This window comes from Impatiens glandulifera, chromosome 1, assembly GCF_907164915.1.
Source record: "Impatiens glandulifera chromosome 1, dImpGla2.1, whole genome shotgun sequence".
Classification (NCBI taxonomy): domain Eukaryota; kingdom Viridiplantae; phylum Streptophyta; class Magnoliopsida; order Ericales; family Balsaminaceae; genus Impatiens; species Impatiens glandulifera.
In genome coordinates this window covers 142,526,556-142,548,724 of record NC_061862.1, presented here as the reverse complement: position 1 = coordinate 142,548,724, position 22,169 = coordinate 142,526,556, and the positions used below count along the sequence as shown (strand labels likewise).

Sequence of the window (22,169 nt, the reverse complement as noted above, 5' to 3'; positions counted from 1 at the left end):
CAACTTAAGAACAAATTAACTTTTCAATAATTTGAGCATATAAAGGATTATCTTGGTGCTTTGCATGGTTTAAATGAAATATTTTTGTAAGAGTCGGCTTAACCAAGAGGTTATGGGTTCGATTCCATCTGGAAGCGCTTTAGGTTTAAGCGGTGACCATGGTTGTGGAGTATCATACTAGTTCTCATTAATTGGGAAATTTGACGAAATAACCCTGATAACAGGCTTATTCCCAAATTTGGCATAGGCATAATAAATTTTTCAAAATTAACCTTTTGCCCTGGGTAAAAGACAATTCTATCCTTAATTAAAAATTTGGGTTATTTCTATTTCTTTTCCTCTCTCTCCTCATTCCCTTTCGATTTCTTCTCGACCGACCTTTGGTTTCCCTTTCTCTCATTTCAGTTTCTCCCATTTTAGTTTCTCCCCCGACGATCTAAGCGAAGCAACGAAATGAAGGAAGCCGATAGATCAACTCTCCGACGCAACGCCCTGAAATGCCTTCATCATTTCAGGTGAGTTATGCCCATTTTTATGTCGTTTTCCTTGAATGAATGCTGAAATGGAATAATAGTTTAGGGTTTAGCGTTTTGGGGGGTGAATGAATGGTTTAAGGTTTAATATGCATCTGTCGTAGGCGTCACAGGCGACTATGCATCTGTCGCAGGCGAAAAATGCATCTGTCGTAGGCGAAAAATGCATCTGTCGCCTGCGAAAAATGCATCCGTCGCCTGCGAAAAATGCATTTTTCGCCTGTCGAAGTTCATAACCTTCGCTGCTTGCGCGATTCTACTCGGAATTCTAGTTATTTTGATCATACACTTTTCTTTCTAACTTCTAGATTTAGAATCTCATGAAATTTTCTGAAATCTACCGCGTGAATAATACAACAAATCTAGTTATTAAGGGTTGAAGTTTCAAATCTGTAATGAAGGTTCTCGGTTATTAAGGAAAGATGCATCCAGCACAAATGACTTATATTGCAACAACTTGTTACACTGTTGGTTTCTACTAAATTAGTCTTGACACATATATTATGCTAGAGGGAACCAAAAGAACATAATCCTATATTGGCTATCATTCTCATGGCTCCTTCATATGCTGTTGTATCCTACACTGGTTTGTTACATTTTACATGGAGCAGTTCTTATTTTACTTTTCTTGAATAAATCAAGGAATGCTATGAAACTTTGGTAAATATAGTACCAAACATTTTTAAGGGTTTTGTAATTCCAATGGGAGATTATTCTATTGTTTTTATAAATGCAGGTGATTGCTAAGTTTATGGCGTTGATGTATAGCTATTTGGAACATATCCTTGAGAAAGAACATAGTTCCAGATGGGGTATAAGGAAGAGAAATTCACCACTCGTTTCCAATGACTCTCTTTCAGGTGAGTAAAACTTGTTTTTTTGGGTGTAGTTTTTGAGGATTTTGTTTCATCTGTTTCAAAGATGTGGTTCTTTTTATACTGATTGCAGCCCCATACAGTTCGGTTGAATCACCAATCGTTAAAGCTTCTAAAGTAGTGGACATGGCAGTTTGTTGTGATTCGACCTGTATGTTCATTCTTGATGATAGTTCTTCAAAGAATGAGAATATATCCGAGTTGGATCAACTGGACATTCACTATTATCTTAAACGTTTCAGTCTCACTTGCCTTGTATTCTCTTCTGATATCTTACCATGTGTTTGATAAAGAATTGAAACCACACAGCCCTTTAGCGAAATTCTTGTGCATCAAGAGAAATTGTCTTCTTCTGTTTCTGGCAGGTAATATTCTAACATTCCGTTTGATATTATCAAAATCATTATATTTGTGAATCATTCAATCTATTGTGTACAAACAAAATAGGGGATTGTTCTTGAGATTCTAGCTGCCATGGGCGTAATAAAATCCCATCATATTTGGATTGATGTGGAGCAAATTGAAGAGGCGTATCAGAATGTGTTGGTGTGTCTGGAGATGGGTTTTTTCGCCATTATTCAGCAGTACGCTTACAGTATCGACCCCTACAGAATTTGAGTTGTATCATCTTCATCGTCAATCAAGGAGAAGAAGAAAGTCAAGTAGCTTCATCTCGTTTGTATTCTGTCGTGGAAAGATGATGGATTATGCCAACTTTGTTCTATTTTTGTTAATTATGTTGTGGGATGTAATTTGTGTTTGTCTTGGACTTTATTAAGATCTTGAGATTTTTGTTAAAATAAATTATCAAATAAATAAAACATATATTATATTATTTGAGTAAGTTACCAAAAAATAGAGACATATTAAGTTTAATTTATGTTAAATGATGATTATATTAAATGATGATTATATTAAAAAAAGTTTATCTATTCCTTTTTTAGCGAGTATGAAGACAAAAGAAAGATCAATCATAAATTCAAAAGAAAAAAGATAAGAAAGAAAGAACAAATTTTAAGTATAAATGCACCCAATTGTCACGAGCAAAAACATTTATCTTTCACGAGGATTTACTAGCTGCGAGAAAATAGCACTTGTCGCCACATCTTCCTCCCCATAACTCGCACCCTCCACCCTACTTGCGCTGCTGTTATCAAACGCCTCCATAGGTGGAGGATTCAATGCAATTCATTGAATATGGTCCGTGCTGTTGTCTTTCGGTTCTGTCAGAGCCGATGAAGTTTCCTCAAGCTAGAGAGCGTACTCCAAATTCCACAAAACATCTCCCATTGACGGCCTGTCAACCCCATGCTTCGCTAGACATTTCTCCCCGTATCACTGTACTTCTTCTGGGAAGCAGGGTTCAACAAAGAAAAAAATTGATACTTTATTTGACAAAACACAAAGAACAATAACATTTTACTTCATTTTTTGCTCAACAACAAGAACTCAACACATGCAAATGCAATTTTTGTAGGCGACAGATGCGCAATTTTCGCAGGCGACAGATGCGCAATTTTCGCAGGCGACAGATGCGCAATTTTGGCAGGCGACAGATGCGCAATTTTCGCAGGCGATAGATGCATATTCGCAGGCGACAGATGCATACTCGCAGGCGACAGATGCATATTCGTCTGCGACAGATGCATTTTCGCCTGCGACATATGCATTTTCGCTTGCGACGCCTACGGCAGATTTATATTAAACCCTAAACCATTCAGCCACCATTTAAAATCTTAAACCAAACCCTAAACTCTAAACCAATCTTCCGTTTCAGCAGAAAACGATGGAAAACGGGCATAACTCACCTGAAATGATGAAGGCGTTCCGACGTTGCCTCGGGGAGTTGATCGATCAGCTTCCTTCGTTTCGTTGCTTCACTTGGATCGTCGGATGAAAAACTGAAATGAGAGAAACTAAAATGAGAGAAAGGAAACCAAAGGGTCGGTCGAAGAGAAACTGAAAGAGAATGAGGAGAGAGAGGAAAAGAAACAGAAATAACCCAAACTTTTAATTAAGGGTAGAATTGTCTTTTACCCATGGCAAAAGGTTAATTTTGAAAATTTTATTATGCCTATGCTAAATTTGGAAATAAGCCTATTATCAGGGCTATTTCGTCAAATTTCCCCATTAATTCCTCCCAGAAAAAAAAATCATCTGGGTGCTTTGCATAGTTGGTAAATAAAATATTCTTGTAAACTAAACATTCCACGGTGAATAAAAGAGTTGACATTTTTTTAAATGTGAATACTAATTCCAAGCAAGCTTTAACTGAAATGATAAAAAAAAAGTATTTACACATTATTGTTTTTGGGATGCATAATTTCTCGAATAATGAAAATTTATTTTAAAATAATAATAATGTCGAGCTCAGATTTGAATCAGGTCCTTTAGTATGTGAGACTAACGTGATAACCAACCACACCACCTAGATACTTGATTTACTTGATTGTGGAATGATTAATTTATAAGAATATTTAGTATTCACAATTAAAAACTATCAATTTTTTTATTTACCTTGATTTTGGAAGGTTTAGTTTATAAGAATATGTCATTTACCATTTGTTGTGAAAAAATGACATACACAAAAGAAAGAACACACTCATGCTGCATATGTCTCCGATCACTAAGGTTATCAATTAATAAGAAAAAAGAGATACAAATATTGGGTGCATCAAATCAAAAGGAGGAGAGTTTCTTTTATAGACTAAGAAACTTCTCCTACTCCCATTATCTTTCAATGTGGGATTCTAATTGAGAAATGTTTTTTATATACTAAGAAACTTCTCTCACTGGTCATCCGAAGTGGAATTTTAATTGTGCCAAAAACAACAAATCTCCACATTGGCACAATATCCAATACAAATATTCATCATTAAAAAATAGTTCTTTAGTGCTTCCAATTGGCGCTCTTTAGTGCCGTCTCAAACGTGTAAGATATTTACTAAATCTAAATAATGTTTAAATATGGTTTTGCTATGTCTTTCATCTCGAACTCTTTACCCAATCGAGTCTTCAATTTGTCAATTTCATATTGGTTCTTTGATGCTATCAACATATGTTAGGATCCGGTACAACAATAGAGACGGGGGTTTAACTATATTGAATGCTTACACACTTCGTTTGATATTAACTCTGTTAGAAGTTAATATATGTTTCAATTCTTCCCAAGTCGTCACAAACACTTGAACGGAGTTCAAGTGCAGAACTATTTGTTTATACTTGAAGCAGCATGAGAATGGGATTGAAAAGAAATGAACACAAGAGACGAGATTTTATGGATGTTCGGAGTAAAAAGCTCCTACGTCACCCTTTCTTCTCAACCTTGAGAAGAATATTCACTAAAAGATTTGGTTTGAATACAACACTTATACAAATCCAGTCGAACAACTAGGACTTAGACACTATCTGTTTCCAAACTCTTAGCACACAAACACTCTATTGAACATAAACAAATTCTATCAACTTACACTACTGAAAATTTACACATAATGAACAGTAAATAATACAACTTTTAACACTCTAGCAAACTTGTAAATTTTTAGGACTTTGATAATTTAAGAGAGTAGTGAGAAAACCGGTGTTTAACTTGTAAGGCGGTTATAAAAACAATTGATGGTAAAAATGGTGAAGCAAACTGTCTCTATCTTTTTCTTAAATAAGCAAGATGCAACGGACATATTTGCTTCAGAGGACATCTATCCTAATTTTGATTGGCTGAGTTCCAGGATAGTACATCAGAAAGGATCTTATTTTTATCTTGTCTATACTGGATGTTATTAAGTCAAATATTCATTAATGGAATGTGGTATACGAGGAACGTACAATTTAGAGGTTTTGACTTGTCTTTGTTCATAGCAGTCTTTTATAGGTCTGATTCTGCTGCCATATCAGACTGCCCATAACGAATTCTTAATCGGGAGCTAAGATTAATCAGGTACAAGAAAATGGTTATCCAAAATACCGAACTTGGGAAATACTGGAAGCGCCTTGTGTAGAACCGAAGTGGTAAAATACTGGAAGCATCCTAATATAATACTGAACTAGTAAAATACCGGAAGACTTGGATATAGAGCCGAGGGTGAGATAAAATCGGAAGCGTTTATCCAGAAACCGATCTGGATAAACTACTGGACACTTCTGTAAAATACCGATTTGATATAAAACTGGAATCTCACAAACTATCGGATGCGCCTTTATATAAAACTGAATTGGATATAAAACTGGAGGCGTTTATCTAGGAACCGATCTAGATAAACTACCGGACGCGTCTTGATAAAATACTGAACTCATATTATACTAGACGCGCTCCAATATAAAATCGATCTCATATGAAATATCGGACGTGTTCCAATATAAAACCGAAGTTATAAAATACTGGACGCGTTTCAATATAAAACCAAAGTTATAAAATACCAGACGCGTTCCAATATAAAACCGAAGTTATAAAATACCGGACGCATTCTAATATAAAACCGAAGTTATAAAATACAAGACGCGTTCTAATATAAAACGAAAGTTATAAATATTGGACGCATTCCAATATAAAATCGATCTCATATAATACTGATTTGGAGATATACCGAATTAGAGATAAAAACCGGAAGCGCCTTTTTGCAGAAACCGAAGTTTGATCAAATGCCGAATTTGATCAAATACCGAACAACTTTCCTTTCCGGTTTTCATCAATCTGCACAGAGTTAATTTAACACAACTCAGTTTTTATTTATACACTAAAAATTGATTAAATACTTTAACTTAACAATTTTTCCCTCTTTGATTGTTTAGAATAAATTATCAAAGTCAGTGATGTATATCTAACAATTTCTCCCTTTTTGATTGTTTTATCCTAAAATAATCAAAACCAGTATTTAATCAAATTTTAAACATGCATCATTTGATTTTCCATGTTTGATAACCAAAACAAGAAATGCAATTAGTGAAAAGTAAGTATTCAACATAATTGGTTCAATGAGTTTATAATTAAAAGACAAGGAAATACATGAATTAAAAGAAGGTTTTAACGTCCCTCCTTTTTGTATCTTTTCTGTCTTTCATCAATGTCCTCCATGACTTTGTTCATAATATTGCCACTAGTTCGACCGCTGGTATCACGTCCACGACCCCTTCCTTTTGAAGCTCGAGAGGCGCCACCTTGGAGAGCAGGATGTTCAGGAGACGCATGATACTTAAATGGATTTTGAGTTGACCTTCCTTTTGGTGAAGCAGGGACAGAGACAAAAGTAGAACCATCGCTTCGACGTAGCCTTCGTCTGGAGCGAGAGCTGCGTGGGACAAGGTTTTCTTGTTGGATCGCCATTTGTGATAAGGTCATATGTCCTCTTCATCAGCTTCAGCAGTTTGTTTAGCAGCCTCAGCGGCTGCATTTTCTTTATCCTGAAATCATTGTGCAACCGTCACTACTTCTCTAAGTTTTTCAACATCAGCATCACTAAAGGACCTAGCCATCTCCAGTTCTATTTGAGCATTCTCTCAACCGACCGGTAGTAACTCAGTACCTCTAGAGTTGGCGACTAATGAAGAGGATGATGAAGTTTAGAAATCCAAGCAGCCGACCCCTACTCACTCTACTTCGGGTAAGTCTTCCAAATCTAAAGAAGTCTCGAACTACACTCGTAAATAAGCAAGCTATAACAGACATATTTGCTTCAGAGGACATATGTCCTAATTTGATTGGCTGTAGTGGATGATATTAAGCCAAATATTCATTAATGGAATGTGGTATACGAGGAACGTACAATTCATAGGTTTTGACTTGTCTTGGTTCATAATAGTCTTTTATAGGTCTGATTCTGCTGTTGTGTCAGACTGCCCATAACGAATGCTTAATCAGGAGCTAAGATTGATCAGGTACAAGAAAACGCATATCCAAAATACCGAACTTGGGAAATACTAGAAGATCTTGTGTAGAACCACGGTAAAATACCAGAAGGCTTGGATATAGAGCCGAGGGTGAGATAAAACCGGAAGCGCCTCTTTGCAGAAACCGAAGTTTAATCAAATGCCAAATTTGATCAACTACAAGACAACTTTCCTTTCTGGTTTTCTTCAATCTGCACAGAGTTAATTTAACAAAACTCCGTTTTTATTTATACACTAAAAATTGATTAAATACGTTAACTTAACAATTTCTCCCTTTTAAATTATTTAAATTAAATATTCAAAATCTGGTAATTTTATAATCGTTGACTAATTATCCTAAGTTAATTAGCTACTTTAATCTAACAACATATCATCAATGTACAAGAGTATATAGATATAAGACTCATCTTACAATTTGCGCAAATACACACATGAATCAATTTTGCTTCTTGTGTACTTTTGGTCCAACATAAACTTGTTAAGTCGTTTGTATTATTGTCTCGTCGATTGTTTCAACCCGTACAATGATTTGTTCAACTTGCATACCTAATTTTCTTTATCATCATTCAATGTTCTAAATTGCGGTAGGCGGTAGGCGGTGGTGAGACTGTAAGTGACTGCTTACTGCCTCAGGTGCTTAGGTAGTGGCGAGACGGTAAGTGACTGCCTACTGCCTCGGGTGCCTAGACGGTGCCTAAACGGTTGAAATATTTTCACTATATAAATATAAATAAATTTAAATATAAATATAATAAAGATATTCTATAATTACCATTTTACCAAAAGTCTAAATTAATATTCATAATCTATCTAACATAGTAACATTTAACAAAAATAAGACTATAAGCATAATTAATCTTTCAAATCATTTATAAATGCACCATCAACTACATTCATAATTCTCTCATCATCACACTCAAAATCAACATTTTCTTCATGTTCCTCATTTGATGTATCTAAATCCTCGTTAAGTTCTCTAATGGTGATGCTCCTTTCACTCCTCCTTAGTTTTAGTAGTTCATCTGCCCCGGGGCTTCTACCACCATCTTCTAAGTAAGTCCCAAACCTGGCTCGACCTCATCTTCATCACCACCCTCAGTAAGCCAATCTAGATGACCTGAAGAAGATGTAGATGACCAAGCGAGGTGAATGAGAAGCAACTAAAAGGAGAAGCAACTAGATCATAAATGAGAAATGAAGAAGAGAAATAAAGAAGAGAAATGAAAAAAAGAAATGAAGTGGAAGGTAAAGAGTCATTTTAAATAAACGGTGAATAAGTGAAAGGTAAATAGTCTTTTTTATTAAATTTATATATATATATATATATTAATATTAGATATTAATTAATTAAAATTAATAAATAATTAAATAATTAAATGACCGCCTCATTTATAGGTGGGGCAGTGTACTACCGCCTAGGCGACTGCCTCGACTGCCATTTAAAACACTATCAGCAACTTTGAATCCATCTGGTTGAGACATGTAGATTTCATTATTCGAATGACTGTGTAGGAATGCGATCTTCATATCTAGTTGAGCTAAATTCAAATTTATCTGCGCTACCAAGACCAACAAAATTATAATGGAAGAGTGTTTAACAACATGAGTAAATACCTCATTATAATCATCTCCTTCCTTCTAAGCGTAGTCTTTAGCTACCAATCTTGTCAAGTAGTGAACTTCAATTTTTTCGGGAAATCCTTATTTCTTAAGAAGAAAGATCCATTACAACCAATAAATCTATTCCCTTTTGGTAGATGCGTCAACTTGCATGTCTCATTCTTCTAAATAGATTGCATCTCATCTTCCATAACACCTTTTCATTTTCCATTTTCAGTATTTCGAAAGAAATCTGAAAAGGTGGATGAAATATCATCTACGGCAAGAAGTGCATAGGCTGCCATGTTAACAAACCAAGATGGTTTTTGAATAACTTGTCTTGGTCTATTTACAGTAATTGATTCATGTTGTTTTGAAGGTTCTTGAGTCGGAACCTCTTATTCATCTAACTCTTCGTTTGTAGTTGGAGAGTCACTTGTAGTTGACCTTATCTTTATCTACTCAAACTCCACATGCTACGAAGTACAATCATTCTTGTTTGATGTTACTTTATTCAACATTGAAGATTCGTCAAATGTAACATCTCTACTGATAATGTTTTTTTTGCATCCAAACACCAGAGGTGATATCCTTTAACTTCAATAGTAAATCTCATAAATAGAGTCTTCTTTGCTCATAGATCTAACTTTGATTCAACTACATGATAATATATTATAGAACCAAAAATATGCAAAAGAATCATAATCAGTTGCAGGTTTTCCAAACCATACATTTAAAAGAGGTCACCAAGTACAGATATGTGTAGAAGATTTACCAAATGTTGAGTGTATGTCACAACTTCTGCCCAAAATCCTTTGTATAACCCAGCATTAGATAACATACAAGGAACTTTCTCCACTAAGGTTATGTTCATATATTACGATATTCCATTCTTTTAAAGTGTTTTTCTAATTGTGAAGTGTCGAACTATGTCACACTCTTGACATAACTTCTGGATTTGATCGTTTTTGTATTCTCCAATGTTATCAGTTCGAAGAGTTTTGATCTTTCTTCTTGTCTACTTGAGTTTTCTATTTAAGGAAAATCTCAAACACTTCATCTTTGTTCTTCATACACCCATACACTTCTGAAAATTTCATCAACAAAAGTAACAAAATAAGGTCTACCTCCATTAGATGGGTTCTTGGAAAGTCCCCAAACATCTAAGTGCACATAGTCTAAAATATCCTTAGTGTTGTGGATAACAGTGCCAAATTTTACTCGTCTTTGATTTCCCAGAACACAATGTTCACAAAAATCTAATTTACAAAGTTTTGTACTTTTCAGAAATCTTTTCTTAACAAGAGTTTGCATATATTTCTCACCAACGTATCCTAAACGGATATGTCATAGCTTTGTTGCCTATAATTCCTTACTACTATCGAAGGTTGATACAACTACTTTTATCCCATTAACTATACTACCTTGATAATAATACAAATTATTACTTTTCCTCATGGTTTTCAATATCACTAGTTCTCTAGAGATTACTTTAAGAATTCCATTTACTATTCTCACATGTAGACCCTTTAACTCCGATACCCCCAAAAAATGAGATTCTTTTTTATATTCGGTATGTACCGAACATCTTTGATAATTATGGTGGATCCGTCATCATTTTTATCTTGATTTAACATATTCCTTTTATTTTATATGTACTAGCATCTCCCATGTAAACAACTACACCATCTAGTTCTTTAAAGTCAAAGAACCACTCTCGAACTAGTGTCATACGATAAGTGCAGGTTGAGTCTAATATTCACATATTATGATGTTTGTTTTTTTATAACATTTGCATCTTTAAAATCTTTCTTTTTCTTCTTCAATTTTGGGTAGTTATTCTTCCAATGTACTTTCTCATGACAGAAAGTACATTCATCTTTGGCAACTCTACTTTTAGATTTTCCACCTCCCCCTTTTGATTTGATTTGTTGATGGCTTCTAACCACTAATGCTTCATTTGTTGTAGCTATTTTGTTTTTTTATTTTATCATGCTTTCTCAATTAATGACTATATAAAGCAGAACTTACAGAATCAAAAGATACATTTCCCTTCCCATGAAGTAATGTTGCTTCTAAATATTCAAATTCATAAGGAAGGGACAATAACAACATCAAGGCCAGATCTTCATCCTTAAATTTCAAATCAAGATTTAAAATATCTGCTTCTAGTTGATTAAACTTAGTGATGTATTCATTCATGGTGGTACATGACTGGTAATTAAACTGGAACAAACGCTTTTTCATAAGGAGCTTATTATGACCACTCTTAATTAGAAATGTGTCCTTTAATGCTTGCCATAGTTTCTATGCAAAAGTTTCGTTTTTCACGACATACTTCTACTCTGTAGACATGCACAATCAAATTGTTCCGCACGCCAATTTTATGATACTCCATTCTTTTTTCTATAAAATAATTCTTTTGACCTCAATAGCAAACTCTAGACCTAGTTGGAAAATACAATCTATAACCTCACATTTCCACATGCCTATATACTCAATTCCATCAAATATTTCTACCGCAAATTCAAATTTGACATCGGGGTCCTCATCTAGGATGACGAAGGAGTTGATGCCCCTTTTGAAGACTCAACCGCAATGCCAAGGATGAACCTTCGACTCTAATACCAGTTTGTTGTAATGGAAATATGTGAGATGAAATAAGAAATATAGAAAGACACAAATTTAATATAGTTCACCAAGACAATATTTGGCTACGTCCACCAGAAAGAGGGAGAATTATTAGGAGATCAGAACAAAAATTATATCAAGATAGTATAGGGTTATGACACAAATTTGTTTAGCACTCGATCTCTTGAAACCCCAATAGATACATAACTAGGATTGTAAATGATGCTCTCAAGGTAAAGACTTCAGCTTTCTAAAGTTTCTAAATGCACCTTTAAATAAGCTTCAACTAGGTTAACACTAATATCTTGTCAAAGAATCTCCAAAATATTATCACAATATTCTCTTTCCTTACACCATCAATTCAAGACAACTTAATAAATCTCCACATTAACTTGAATTCTCCCAAATACCTCAAATACATTAATCAATGCCCGTATATTATATTTCATCTATTTGATCTAGAGTTACCCTAAGACAACTTTACATATGCATTCGTCAATAATGGATGACTCATATGCATTTGACAATGCTAAATGGCCCAGATGCACTCGTCGATATCAGATGACCTAGATGCAATCACTGGTGTTGGATGACCTAGACACACTCGCCGACGCCGAATGACCCAAATAGTGACAAATAACCCAAATGTACTCGTTGGTGTCGGATGGCCTAGTTGCACTTGTTGTTGTTGGATGACCTAGATGCACTGGTCAGTGTTAGATGTCTCATATGCACTTGTCGATGCCGGATGACATTGATGCACTTTTCGGTATTGGATGACCCATATGCACTCGGCGTTGCTGAATGACCTAAATACACTCGTCGGTGTAGAATGGCCCAAATGCACTCATAGTTACTGAATGGTCCAGAAGTACTCACCGATGTCGGATGGCCCAAATACACTCATGGATGTGAATGCCCCAAATGCACTCGTCGGTGCTAGATGACCAAGATGCACTTATTAGTGTCGGATGGCCCATATGTACTCGTCGATGTCGGATGGTCCAAATACACTTGTTGATACCAAATGGCCCAAATGCACTCGTCGGTGCCGAATTGCCTAGATGAACTCGTCGATGATGGATGGACTAAATGCACTAGTCGATGTTAGATGGCCCAAATGCACTTGTCGATGTCGGATGGCCCAAATGCACTCGTCGATGTTAGATGTGACCTAGATGCATTAGATAATGTTAGAGTTTGACCAGATTTATTAGTCAATGATATATATAACTCAGATGCATTAGTCAATGTTAAAGGTAGCTCATATGCATGAGTCAATACTAGAGGTGGAAAAAATGTATTAGTCAATGCCAGAGGTGGCCCAGATTCATTAGTCAATGTCATATGACCTAAATGATCTATCGTCTTTCTCTTATAGATCTAGAGTTGTCTCCAAGATAACTTAACAACTTCTTTGTTAGCCCAAATATTAAATTTTACTCAATAAATCTCCACAGTTACTTGAATATTCTTATTGTGCAACTTCATAACTGAATACAGTTTTCCTATAGGTGGATGGTTCTAATATATCTACCTCCTCCATAGTAATATGTAGTGCATAACTAACCATATCTTCATAATTGTATCTTTAAGGTGGTCTAACTCCAATCCTCTTTGACGACATTCATCTACACTTTGATAAATAGTTTCTAACGGTTGAGAATCTAATAGTTCAGGCTTTGGAAACTTAACCTCAATGTTGTGTTCTTCCTCTTCTTATAGAAAAAACTCTAACTCCACGTATTTATCAAGATTGTTACTTTCTACAAAAGACTTCACAATAGAGTTATGTATAGAATTCTCATCAAATATGATACTTCTACTCAAAATAACTATTCTCTTAGATGGAGACCATACTTTGTATATTTGATACTATATCCATAGCCCACAAATACTACATTCTTCTATCTTAGCTCTAGTTTACCATCATTGGCATGATAATAAACTGTGAAACCAAAATTTTCAGACTTGAGTTGTCCGCAAACTTGCCAGACCACACCTCTTTAGGTGTTTTGTATTTAATCCAAATGTGATGTCCACAATTTAACAAATAACATGTTGTAGTGATTGTCGCTGCCCAAAACCTTCTATCGAGTTTTACAATAGAGAACATGCACCTCGTTCTCTCTAATAATGTATGATTCATCTTCTCAACCACACCACTTTGTTGTGGCGGATGTCTGATTGTGTGATGAGGAAAAATCTCTATATCCTTGCAGAAGTGATCAAACTTAGACAAATAAGGCTCCCTATAGTAATTATAAACATCATTCAACTTAGGACCTTTTCAACTTAGGACCCTTTGAAGTAGACAACTTGTTGTACTTCTTCTTTTACCATCGTCCATTACCTCCGCTGGTAAACAACCCCGATGCTTGACTGTCTACAATTGTACCAACAGCCTTATGATACAGATCCCTATAATCAAAGTCAAACTTGACGTTTGCCTAACTTAATGTATCTTCTTGTATTCGTAGAATGAACAGGCATTGCTTCAGAAGCAACTTGTTAGTGACAAACTTCGTCATGTAGAGGCTCTTCAACTTGAACCATAACTTAGCGGTCTTCTCCTCCTCTACGACATTGATGATGTCATCATCTAATAAACACAACAACATAATTGTTGAATGTGTTTTCTCCTCTAGAATGACCATCTCCACAATTGTTCTGCTCTTACTGATAACTTCAGTGACTTCTTAAGCCATGTTGTTTTAGTAAAGTCTGTATCTTTGATATGTCATTTTATTCTTCATAATGACCATTTCAACGGTTCTATTTCTACCGACAACTTTAGTAACCCCATAAGACCTATTGTTTTACTAGAACCCGCATCTTGATTTGTCACATCATTTTTCTCCTCTAGAATTTATTGATCATAATTCTTACTGTTGTCGTCTCAATTGAAAGAACAAACAATCGAATTACCTGAAGTTCTGATACTAGTTTTTTTTGTAAACGAAACATTACACAATCAAGATAAATAAAAAGTTGGTAGTTTTTTAGATGTGGATACTAATTCTAAGCATGCTTTAACTAGAATTGTAACAAAAAAAAGTATTGTCTGAGCCTAGGTTCGAACCAGGGACCTTTAATGGGTGAAACAAAAATGATAACCAACTACACCATCTCAACAGTTGTTCTGCTATTTCCAATAACTTCAACGACTCCATAAGCCATGTTGTTCAGTAAAGCCTGTATCTTGATCTATCATTTTGTTCTCCAAAATGACCATCTCAACGGTTCTGTTTCTACCGACAACTTTAGTAACCCCTTAACCACTGTTGTTTTAGTCGAACTCGCATCTTGATCTATCACATCATCTTCTCCTCTAGAATTTGTGGATCTTAATTCTTACTGTTGTCGTCTCAATTGAAAGAACAAACAGTCGAATAACCTAAAGTTTTGATACCAGTTTGTTGTAAACTAAACATTCCACAATTAAGGTAAATAAAAAAGTTGATAGTTTTGTAAATGTGAATACTAATTCCAAGCATGTTTTAACTGGATTTGTAGCAAAAAAAAAGTATTCTCTGATCCCGAGATTGAATCAGGGACCTTTAGTGTGTGAAACTAACGAGATAATCAACTACATTATCTCAACTGTTGTTCTTTTCTTACTAATAAATTCAGCGACTCCATAAGCCATGTTATTTTAGTAAAGTCGTATCTTGATCTGTCGTTTTGTTCTCTAGAATGACCATCTCAACGGTTCTGCTTCTACCGACAGCTTTAGTAACCCTATAAGCTATGTTGTTTTAGTAGATCGTACATCTTGATCTGTCACATCATCTCCTCCTCTATAATTTGTCGATCTTAATTTTTATTGTTGTTGTCTCAGTTGAAAGAACAAACAATCGAATAACCTGAAGTTCTGATACCAGTTTATTGTAAACTAAACATTCCACCGTCAAGGTAAATAAAAATGTTTGATCTTAATTTTTATTGTTGTCGTCTCAATTTAAAGAACAAACAATCGTATGCTTTAACTGGAATTGTAACAAAAATAATTATCTAAGCCCGGGTTCGAACCGGGGACCTTTAGTGTGTGAGACTAACGTGATAACCAACTACACCACCCAGACATTTGATCTAAAATTTATATATTAAATTAAAGTTACTCATAAGCTTACAGGTAATAAATATTCATGATTATGCAAATAAGTGTAGACATAGCCTTATGTAAAAGTGGTACAATTGGAAAGTAGAAGCAACCTTTGTCATCAACATGACTTCCTTCATCTTTGAGCTTTGAAGGTGTGGGAGATAACATCTTTCCTTTTCTAACAGATTATCATATTAATTTTATTCATATTTTTCTGATTTAAACATATCCAAAACACAATATTTCTATAGAAAAATTACAAACCCAAGCTTAATAAGCCATAAGAGATAAAATAAATTGAATAATAATAAACAAAGAATGTGAATAAAATGAATATGACAAGGCCACCATAGTTTAGGCCACACCCTATTAATACCATATTTAACTAATTAAATTAGATAAAAAAAAATATTAATTTATAATACAAAATTATATATTTCTTTAATTTAATTTAAATTATACAAAGTATAAAATAATATAATAAAAAAAATCGATCATGGGAGAACTATTGTTAAAGCTTTTGCATGAACTCAGATAACATTTATTGATGAATGGTCATTTTTCACATGAGCCAAAAAAGAACTAAAAACATCATTAAGAGTTTGGAATATGTTGATTGGCTTGGAGTTTCTTATCCTAATTGAAGCCCAATTCTAATTAATTGTAGATTGAATTTTACTGATCTATTTAAAAGTCACTCCATTGCAAATCCAATTTATAATTCTTGAATGTATTGGATCAAAATTTAAGTGGATAATCTTAAATGAATGAGCAAGTATCCAACATTATTTCACTATTTCGATCTCTCTCACTCATTTAACTAAACCAAAATATTAAATTTATTTTTATTTTTAATTATTATTTTTTATTTTATCATAATATATTAATACCCTTATATGGTTTTTTATAAAAAAAATTATATCGGCTCAAAACTACCGTCAATTATTATTTTTCAAACAACCCAAGTTATTGGCTCAAAACTACCATCAATTATTATTTTTCAAACAACCCAAGTTATTGAAATAACCTCGTCCGAACAATTTATTTGATTTAATTTTGAATATGTCAAGGCGGACAAACCTTATAACCGGCTAACCCTAACTCACAAACCAAGGCCTTAACTAACTTAGGTTGAGTCTAATTGTGCCTGCATTTACAAAATGTTAATCTGGTCCTTTCGTTGTATTCGTGCTTAGCCTAATTTCAATTATACTTTTTGAACAAAAACGGAATGACTTAAATTAAAATTGGCGGAAGCCAAGAATGTCATTACATATGAGTATCTTTAACGGTTTTCAATAGAAAATAAAAATAAAAAAAGAATGACAAATGACTATAAATGCATTTCATTGAACATATGTTAATTAATATCTTTGACATAACCTTGATGATACTAGGAGAAACAAATTTCATGTCTATCTATCTTATCTTATAATGGTCACAAGACCTAAACCAATGAGTAAAAAAAACAAAATAACCAAAACATGCCATTAATGTTACTATAAGTAAATATACTATTGCAGAACAAATAATAAGCATATACCTATGAAGAAGAAGAAGCAATATTGCCTTTCATCTGTGGTGGTGGAGTCAAATTCGGTGTTGATCCATATTCTGACGAAGGTTCATCGCGTTTGAGACTCTCGATTCTCTTAACAACATCGGGCATTCTAGGCCGTTGATCTGGCATCTTAGCAACACAAGCCAATCCAATCTGAAGCATCTCAACCATCTCTTCTTCCACATGATGATGCCTTAAAAGTTCAATATCAAACACTTCAGCAGTCCATTCCTCTCTAACAACAGAATTTACCCATCTAACCAACTGCACCACTTCTGCACCTCCGCCTGCAACTTGAATGGGGGATTTTCCGGTTAGAAGTTCCAACAATAAGACACCAAAACTGTAGACATCGGATGCTTGAGAGGCTTGTTGTTGTCTGTTTGCTGTTGTTACTATTTCGGGGGCTTTGTAACCTCCCGGTTTTGTTGTGTTTGTTAATGCTGATAAACCGAGATCGGAAATACAAACTGATTGAGTTGATTTTAGGAATATGTTTGAGCTTTTTATGTTTCCGTGGACTAGTTTCCCTCCGTTTTGTAAATGGATGTGGGAGATTCCTCTTGCTGAACCGATTGCAATTTTTAGACGCGTTTCCCAGTCCATTGGCATCTTGTTATCTCCTCTTGCTCCTGTAAATGAAGTTAGAGATGAATTGGCATTGGAATGGACAATTCTAGTTATTTTTGTTGAATTTGAATTCTTATGCAAAACAAGTATATACATTTTAGTATAGAAGTCAACTTTAGGCTTGTTTTGTTTCCAAAACTTAAAAAAAATGCTCAAATTACATTCAGCAGACAGATTTATTTTGCTAATTTGGATCATTTTTAAATCATCTACCCACAATTTTTGTATCTCCTTAATAGCAATTCTTGGCTTAAATTTTTGTTTCTTTCTAAACTCGGATTAATACAGTAATGGAGTTAACAAGAAAATGACAGCAAGAAGTTTGTTGAGCCATTTCTAGAAGTTTAGGAAACAAAAAGAGCCTACCACATGTTGAGGAAGTAAAACGAGTTTATGATGCAAGTTGAGGAAGCAAAATGAATTTCAATTGAGAAAAAGAAGAAATAAGAAAACAAATCTTTTAAGAATTACAATTTTATGGATTTTGAAACATAAGAATGAAATTGTAATTCAATGTTTATTTTGTATGAAATTGAAATGAAAGTCTAACTTGAATTTCCCTTATATACAAAGTAAAAACAGTCTTCCACTATATTAGGACGTGGCTAATCAGAATACAAATTATATTCTCACTCCAACTTAAAACGTTTTTAAGGGAGAATCAAATATGAGATGAGATTTTTTATTTCTTAGACAAAACACTTTTCATTTCTATTTGAGCTACCTATTGTGGTTACAATTCAAAAGAGAAATCATATAATTCCAATTCAAAATTGAGAATGATGAAATTAGAACATATAAAATTCATAACTTGCATTTCAATTACTTCTTTGAATTCATCAAACAAAAGGATAAGAGACATACCATGCAGCAACGAAGCAATGCTTCCGAGAAAGTAGAAATCATAAACCATAAGCTTTTCATCCTTGGAATAGTAATAAGCTCTAAGAGGCGCGACATTCTCATGTCTAATATTTCCAATAACATCCATCTGCTGCTCAAATTCTCGTCTGCTCAAGCTCCAATCTTTCAATCTCTTAACCGCAACAGTCGAGCCATCCTCCAAAGCAGCCTTATAAGTAGTCCCAACTGTTCCCTTCCCAAGAACCTCCGCCGAAGCCCTTAACAAATCTTCCAAATCAAATGCAAGTCCAAACCCATCAAAGAACATGAGCTTCACATCTTGATTATCTGAGGCAACCGGCTTCTTCTCTTTCTTTTCTGGCTTTGCAGCTGTTCCTTCATCGATTCTTTTATTCGCGTAACAAATGATCATCAAGATCGCAATTATGGCAGCAGTCAAGACAGTGCTGCCAATTATGATTCCTAATAGTGCAGGTCCACTTATCCTCCTTCTGGATTCTTTTGGTCTATGTTCAGTAAGTGTTATATTAGGAGAGATTTCTGTAGAGAGGAGATTGTTAGAGGAGAATACCCAATTGGGAAATCTTTGAAGAGAACGAGGCACATGACCAGATAGATTATTGTGGGATAGATCTAGAACTTGCAGGATTGGGAGGTTGAGATCTGGAATCTCTCCAGAAAGAAAGTTGTTACTCAGATTCAGAGATATGAGCTGAGTTAAGTTTCCAATTGTGGGATCGATACTACCATTGAAAGAATTCTCTGATAAATTGATAATCGATAGGTTCTTCATGGAAGTGAAATCAGGCAAAGGTCCAGAGAAGTTATTAAACTGAATAAAGAAAGCAGTTAAGTTTGAAAGTTTTGAGAAATCAGATGGAATAGGACCTGATATGCCATTTGATCTCAGACTCAAAGTCTGAAGAGCAGATAAACGGCTCAATGTATTGATGGGTATTGAACCAAGTAAGCCAAATCCAGGCAACCGAACAGTTATCACTCTGGATTGATCGCGATTGCAGGTGATTCCAATCCAATTGGTGCAGACCGATGAATTCATGTCCCAATTGATTTGACGAGTGTGAGAGATGTTGAAGATGAAATCAAGTAAAGCTTGTTTATCTTCTACAGGCTCAGATTTACCAGTAAAGAAGATTGTGAAGAAAATAGTGAAGAAAATAAACTTCAGAGACATTTTCACAAACAGTTGATGAGCACAAATAATCTCTAGAAGAATTTTACTTTCACCAGATTCAGGACCGTGTATATATATATCTGCAAAACAAAAGGATACGTGAATAAAGAGACATGGTATTGATGCAAAGCAAATGTAGCCGTTTCATTTATTTTGGGTTTATGAGAATTTAATTCGTCCGTTTTGATACCCAAAAAAACACGTAAATATGAAAATTAAAAGCAAAGTTTCACCATTTTCACATCTTAATGATCTTCATCTTCTTCAAGTCTACAAACAGGGTATTGGGAAAGAGAAGAAATCGGACTAACCTGAGCATTTCAGATCCAGTAATCCTAAAGCTTAAACATTTTCAACAAACTCGAATGTCTGAATCAAACACATGCAGGAATCTGATGATTTAAATTAAACCCATATCCATAAATATATGAATTCAATATCTATAAATGAGAGATGGGTATGGAAGTTTACATATGATTGCTTGCGGGAGCAGGAATGACTTTCGATCGATGCTTAATTCCAGAAAGCTAAGCAACGAGGAAGTTGACGATTGAACGCGCGAATGATGGTAGTGTGAGCTTCACGTGCAGACAGAAAAGAGAGATTCTTCCTTCTACAGAGAAGAAGAAGAAAGAAGAAGAAGAAATTTGTATTATTATCTTGCTCTGAGGAAGAAGATTAGACCTTAAATATTCCCGTTGTGAACATTTTTTTTTTTTGAATTTATGTTTCAATTTTAAAATGGGAAATTTTAATAAATTTATATAGAATTAAGATACAAATTAATTTTATTTTTGACTAAAATGTTTTGAATTGGACTTAAATTTATTTGTTATTGAAATTTAAAAGTATAAACAAACACGCCTAATAAACACAATTAGGATTTATAGTGCTTGTGGGGTCCATCTGCATGTGGATGGATCTTATGACTTATATATATGATAGCTGCCATGGGGTGGACATTTTTTTTATGGAGAAATAGTTCTATAATTTGGATTAATTAATAATTACATAAATAATATTTAGATAATTTTAAGGTTGGTTTGTTTTCTGTTTTTATTATCCGAAATAGAGTTCGATAAACAAGAACATAAAGTCATAAGTTCGATTCTATCTGAAAATGCTTTCAGTTAAAACGGGATGTTATGATTTAGATATATTAGGTTAGTTCTACTTTATTAAAAAACGAAAAATATTGACTTAACACAGCAATTATTCTTTTATTTTTCTAGTCTTTGATAGAGAAAGCAACCAAAAGTATAAGAAATCCAAAATTGGAATATAATCATGCAAATTTGATAATGGTGTAGAGTAAGATAATAAAATATAAATTAAGATGAGTGAGGAATACAATTTTGAGATTGATAAAAAAAAATGTAAAATTAGTAGTTAATATAATCAATGTCAAAAGATTGTGTTCTTTAAAAGTTTGGGATATGTGAGATTGCGTTAGCTTTTTTAAGAAAATAAAATTTAATATAACTAAATAAAAATCACACTTTTTATTGGATTTAAAGCATTGCCGGATATGATTTGTGAGGGAGTTTGTATTTTTTATATTGACAATAATTGAATTATTAGTTTCTAGTATTCTAAATCTTGTATGTAGATTATATATATATATTTATAATTTTTTCCTACTCTTTTATATAAAATTATCTTTTCTATTTCATAATGTTTTTCTATTTTTATTTTTTATTTTTTTAATAACATATTTCGGAGTAGTCAAACCATTCTTTTTAACTTCAAGCGTTTTAAATGGGATTGATCCTCATGTATATATTTTATAACTTATGCTAATGTAGTAACTTTTTCTTAAAGAATATTTTATGTTTACATATAACTAATTTATATTGTAAACTTAAATTTTGTTCACCTAACTTTTGTAAAAAAAATGATATATATATATATATATTAATTATGAAGAGCTATTATGACACCTCACAACTATGACTCTCCGTTTACATTCAAAACTTTTCGAGTGAGAAATCAAACCCGTGACATTTTGGTCTCTTAAATTGAATATTTTCACTAAATAAATAATAAATATTTTTACATTATTTCGGTGAAGACCCTTTTATGGATGTCTAATTGTGATGAAGTCTCAAATTCTAACCATTTTTTTATTGATTATTAACGGTTGTTACGACTAGTTTTGAATCTCTTCATTACCATTTTTCGCCATTTTTCCATTAGCATTTATTCCGCGGTCCACAAAACTTGGACTTTTCTATTCTATCCGTATTGTCTCAAGTGTTTTATTCTTCCAATACATTCTCATTTTATGTCCCTG

General features: G+C 33.8%; 1 protein-coding gene, 1 non-coding gene and 1 pseudogene across 3 annotated transcripts; 1 reads left to right on the top strand and 2 right to left on the bottom strand.

The window, feature by feature from the left end:
• The first annotated feature begins 453 nt into the window (after positions 1-453).
• On the top strand, positions 454-2,074 carry LOC124945980 (annotated as a pseudogene).
• Positions 2,075-15,532: 13,458 nt separating this feature from the next.
• TRNAV-CAC lies at positions 15,533-15,606 on the bottom strand. Its single transcript has one exon. It is a non-coding gene; the product is annotated as a tRNA-Val (tRNA).
• Positions 15,607-16,939: 1,333 nt separating this feature from the next.
• LOC124943588 (probable inactive receptor kinase At4g23740) lies at positions 16,940-20,487 on the bottom strand. Of its 2 annotated transcripts, XM_047484081.1 has the most exons (4): positions 20,348-20,487; positions 20,188-20,245; positions 18,682-19,956; positions 16,940-17,819 (listed from the first exon to the last, which is right to left on the bottom strand). In XM_047484081.1, the coding sequence occupies exons 3-4, from the start codon at positions 19,874-19,876 to the stop codon at positions 17,170-17,172; spliced, it is 1,845 nt and encodes a 614-aa protein (XP_047340037.1). In that variant the 5' UTR covers positions 19,877-19,956; positions 20,188-20,245; positions 20,348-20,487; the 3' UTR covers positions 16,940-17,169. The 2 variants fall into 2 exon arrangements, with proteins under 2 accessions (XP_047340037.1, XP_047340032.1); XM_047484076.1 differs by having other exon boundaries at positions 20,188-20,474.
• Between the last annotated feature and the right edge of the window lie 1,682 nt (positions 20,488-22,169).